Source organism: Geospiza fortis, unplaced genomic scaffold (assembly GCF_000277835.1).
Source record: "Geospiza fortis unplaced genomic scaffold, GeoFor_1.0 scaffold172, whole genome shotgun sequence".
Classification (NCBI taxonomy): domain Eukaryota; kingdom Metazoa; phylum Chordata; class Aves; order Passeriformes; family Thraupidae; genus Geospiza; species Geospiza fortis.
Window position 1 is genome coordinate 8,008,664 of NW_005054309.1, and position 4,312 is coordinate 8,012,975.

The 4,312-nt window shown below is 48.6% G+C and overlaps 1 protein-coding gene across 1 annotated transcript in view; it reads left to right on the plus strand.

Annotated features, from left to right (window-relative positions):
- The first annotated feature begins 1,322 nt into the window (after positions 1–1,322).
- SLC7A14 (solute carrier family 7 member 14) overlaps positions 1,323–4,312 on the plus strand; it is a 15,968-nt gene continuing 12,978 nt past the window's right edge. Inside the window, 2 exon segments of the mRNA XM_005419038.2 lie at positions 1,323–1,434; positions 1,437–1,541. Coding sequence (XP_005419095.2) covers positions 1,323–1,434; positions 1,437–1,541 — 217 coding nt within the window.

The following is a 4,312-nucleotide window of genomic DNA, read 5'->3' on the forward strand; positions in this document are numbered from 1 at the left end:
GCAGTTGCTGAATTGTTCTTGAAAATATGACTGGAGATGAAAAAAGCACAGAGAAAGAGGAAACCAAGATAAGGCCATGATTTTTGAGACAATCCTAGAGCACATGGGTTCAAGCAAGATAATTTAAAAGTATTAAAAATGGCTGCAGCTGGCCATGGTGATGGTCACTCACTCCCCAGTGGCCAGTGAAACCCACACTGCTCCTGCTGAGCTTCTCTCCCAGTTTGCCTCAACTCCAGGCTTGGAGTCACACTCTGTCCCCACCAGGCCCAGTGTGCCTCAGTGGCCACCAGCACCTCACAGTTACATGTAAGCCATCATCATTTCAGTAGCAATTAGGGCATGTAATGAGAATTTGGAGGAAATCAGGTTCCCGTTGTTTATAGTGCTGTAGTAATGACTGAGGCTAAACGCATGTGAACACAAAGGAGGGCAGTGCATCTGTTGGATAAAACAGCTGAGGGTGGAGAAAGGAGATTTCTCCACAGCAGTGGTCAAAGCAAAGCTCTACCAGTGCCAGAGCCCAGCAAAAAACAACTTTGTGTCAGAACCCAGGAAATTCCTCTGACTATCCTGGAGGACTCGAGACCCTGCCAAGAGGCTCAGGGACCTTGGCATAAAGCCCAAGACCCCTGTGCCTTTGATGTTGACCCATAGAAAAAAACAATTACCAACATTTATATGAAGAATTACAAGTCAAGAGAGTTTAAGTAGAATAATAGTTTGTCACAAGGTGAGAAATAGATTTTTAGAGTTTTTAGAATGGGGGTTCAAGACGCAGGATGGAAGAATTTAAGGTTGTCTAGTCTTTCTCTTCTTCTTGGCCTCCATCTTCTGCTGTGATGGTGGCACTTTAAAATTAGTTTAAAGTAGAAACTCACTGTCTAACATAAGTGATAAGTATTGAGGAGTTATAGTAAATAATATACATGTAGTTTTTAGTATAAAAAGATAACACTGCCCCAAAAACAGGCAGTGTACCTCAACCTGACTTGCCAGACAGAACTGCGGCAGGTTGGGGAGAGAATGTTATAGCTAAGAAGTAATAAACAACCTTGGGAACAAGAACAAAAAAATTCCTGATTCCTTCTTCGACAGCTGGGCTAGGAAAAGAAGCTTGTACGTATCTCAGAGTCGCTCTGACCAGCAGAAATTCTGAGAACTTAGGGGGCCCTTTTGACTCTTCCTTCTTTCTTTGCTGTTTCTGTCACAAACTCTGTTCCCCTCTCTTGCAGGGCTGTCAGCGCAGGATGGAGACGCAGCCACAGCCCTGAGTGGTGCTGCTGAGCCTGTCTGTGCCCAGCTCTGCCCAGCCCAGCACCATGAGCGGGTTCCTGTCCCGGCTGGACCCGCGGCGGGTGCCCTGGGGGGCGGCGGGCCATGCCCTGCGCGCCCGCGTGCTGCGCACCAAGCCCGTGGAGTCCATGCTGGAGGGGTGGGCACCGGCATGTACGTGGTGTCCGGCCTGGTGGCCAAGGAGATGGCGGGGCCCGGAGTCATTGTGTCCTTCATCATCGCTGCCGTCGCGTCCATCTTGTCAGGTGAGGTTTTGGGAATTGTGCCATGTCCTGCATCCTCTCCCTTCCTCCTCCTACTCAGCACCACAACTACAAGGAGGTAGCAGCCTCCCCACCAACTCAAAACCATTTCCCACAGGTGTCACACAGCTCATGGCGTGTGCTGTCCCTTGTTGCCCAAAGATCAGACCAAACCTTGTACTGGGAGCCAGCAGCCAAGCACAATTATCCTGAGCAGCTGCCAATGGCTTCTACAAGGATGGAGCCTGCAGGCAATATTTTTCAGATATTTGAGAGTTCTGCAGAGTGTGTTCTAGGCCAAGAGCATGGCCAAGCCACAGCACTGGAGCAAGAGCTTGTAGGAAGTTCCAGCAGGAAGGATGTCAGTGGGTTGGGCAGTACCAGGGCCAGCTTGTTTTGTTGACATGGCTAACAGTTAAAAAATTCCTCAATTAGTTCTGGAGTTGATTTCATTGGCTCCCATTCATGCAGGGTCAATCTTTGAATTTCCAAACAAACAAACAAACAAACAAAAAACCCCAACAACCAAATGTGCAGAGAGAGAGAGAAATGATGTATTTTAGTGAAAACACGGTGAATTCTATCTCCTCCGTAGGAACCCAGCTGAGCATATGGCTCGAGCTGCAGTTTCTCCGTGAAGCCAGTACTGCTGGCATTTGTCCTTTCCAGATCAGTGCTAACACGATGATGTGATGTTCCTGCTCTCTCTGCTCTGAGGACTTTGCATGCTGTGTCAGTCTGGTATCCATCTTTTGTCTGTGGGTTGGATAAAGAAACCTGAGCAAATGGCAAAGGGCTTTGATAGAAGACAGGAAGAGCCAACACAGCAAAGTGACCCAGATCAGCTTTTCAAAACTTTGGATTTTTGTCATGAGAGGTGGAAGCGCATTATGGTCTTTCCCAGGAGTTTGCAGTGCTCCTCCATGGAGATCCCACCAAAGTGAGTGGGAGTTTGAACCCCTGATGTCCCTGCAGCCCAGAGGCACAACCCTGGCAGAGCCCAGGGATAATCCTCAGACTCCCTCCAAAGCCCACAACAAGAGCTGAGAGTTTGCAATGAGATCCAATGCTTATTTGTGTGCCCAACACAACAAATGAACCAAAATGCTTGTTTTTTATCCAAGGCAGTAGATAGCATCAGTGTCTCTCCTTCTCCTCTGCAAAGGTTTTGTTGGCAGTGAAGCAAACCAAGAGCAAACGGAGTTTGGGTGGGTCTCTGCTAACAAAAATGCCCTGTCCTCCAAAGGGGTTTTTTCACCCCAGACATGAGCCTTGCCCCGCAGCAGGAGCTCCCCCTGCCTTCGCCCACAGGAGCCCTCTCAGCTTTCATCTCCTCTTGCTTTTGTAGCCCTGGGAAAGTGTTTTGTGAGGGATGCAGTGTTTGGATAGTCTCCTTGGCTGCTTCCTCACTTCATCGTTAGCGCTGCTGTTGTTTGTAACAGCAACACTTTTTTGGCAAGTAAAACCAAGTAAGAATTCAGGAGCTGGACGGGCTGTTAGACCCCTTGGGGATGTGATTTCAGCTCTCCTGTTGTGGTCACGCCTGGTGTGCCAGGCACTGAGTTTGGGCAAGCATGCATGAACAGATTTTAAGGAACTTTTGCTTTGTCCATCACAGATCACTAAGTCAACCCCCACTGCTTGCAGAAGTTAGCCCAGAAGGGTTTTGGATTTAAAAAAACCCCAAAAAACAGACAAACCAAAACCATCCAGGTCATATGGCTTCCCAGGGAGACAGCCATAGGGAAGGCCATAGGGAAGCCTCTTTGCACTATTGAGCCTGGTTTCAGAAAGGGACTTTTCCAATTTCATCTACTCAGCAAATTCCACTTATGCCTTCCATAGTTTTAAGCAACACATACCTCATCAGGGTACTCACAAACAATCTATAATTGCTTAAACTGATAAATTAAATCAATCTCTTCTGTTCTCTCGCTAGAAGGCCTTTCATTCATCTGTCAAGTAGAAATGCACTTGCCCAGGTTCTCTCCACAAAGCCTCCAGTGCACTTCAGGCTCCCGCCATCAGCTGTGACCACCAGCATTCCCCACTTTCACCCCTGTTTATCCAAAACCCCTCCTTAGCAAAAATCAGCAGTTTGCATCTCACCCAACCCCATCACACTCCTCACAGCCTTTCCCACCAGCCATTTCTTATCCCTTTAATGATCTTCTCTCCTAAAGCAATAACCTAGTTTGGAGCACAGTGCCACACTCTTACCTGATAGTGGTGCAGGAACAGGATCAGCAGCAGCCAGGATGGAACAGTGCAGAGCTGAGCTTGTCCCTCAGGTGTTGCTTGCTGCAGGGTGAGGGCTGGGCTGAGGGGCTGCAGCTGCCTGGGTGGAGCTGGAGAGATGGGAGTCTCTGTGGGAGCTTTCCTTATGGAGCTGCCTTTTATATATCAGCACATGATGCTCATGAAATGCAACAGACAGGTTCAGTGACTTGATGAAAATAATATGCCTTCCTCAATAAGTTGGCTGCTCTTGGTTGATGAAAGATGGTCCCTCTGGATCTCTTGTGTGGTAGCACGAATTATTTGGAGTTACCTCCAGAGCAGATGAAAGGTCCCTCTCAGAAGTTATTTTTCCCCTGAAACATCACTGCCACCATGCCAGTGCCCTGTGGGATGTCTCATGGTTCCTGTGCAGCCTTGTGCCAAGTGGCAGGGTCAGCACCCACATCACGGCCACCACCATGCCAGCACACCAAAAGCACCAGTTCTCATGCCACCAGTTGTGCTGCCCAGTGGCTGCTCTGGGGATGGGATTT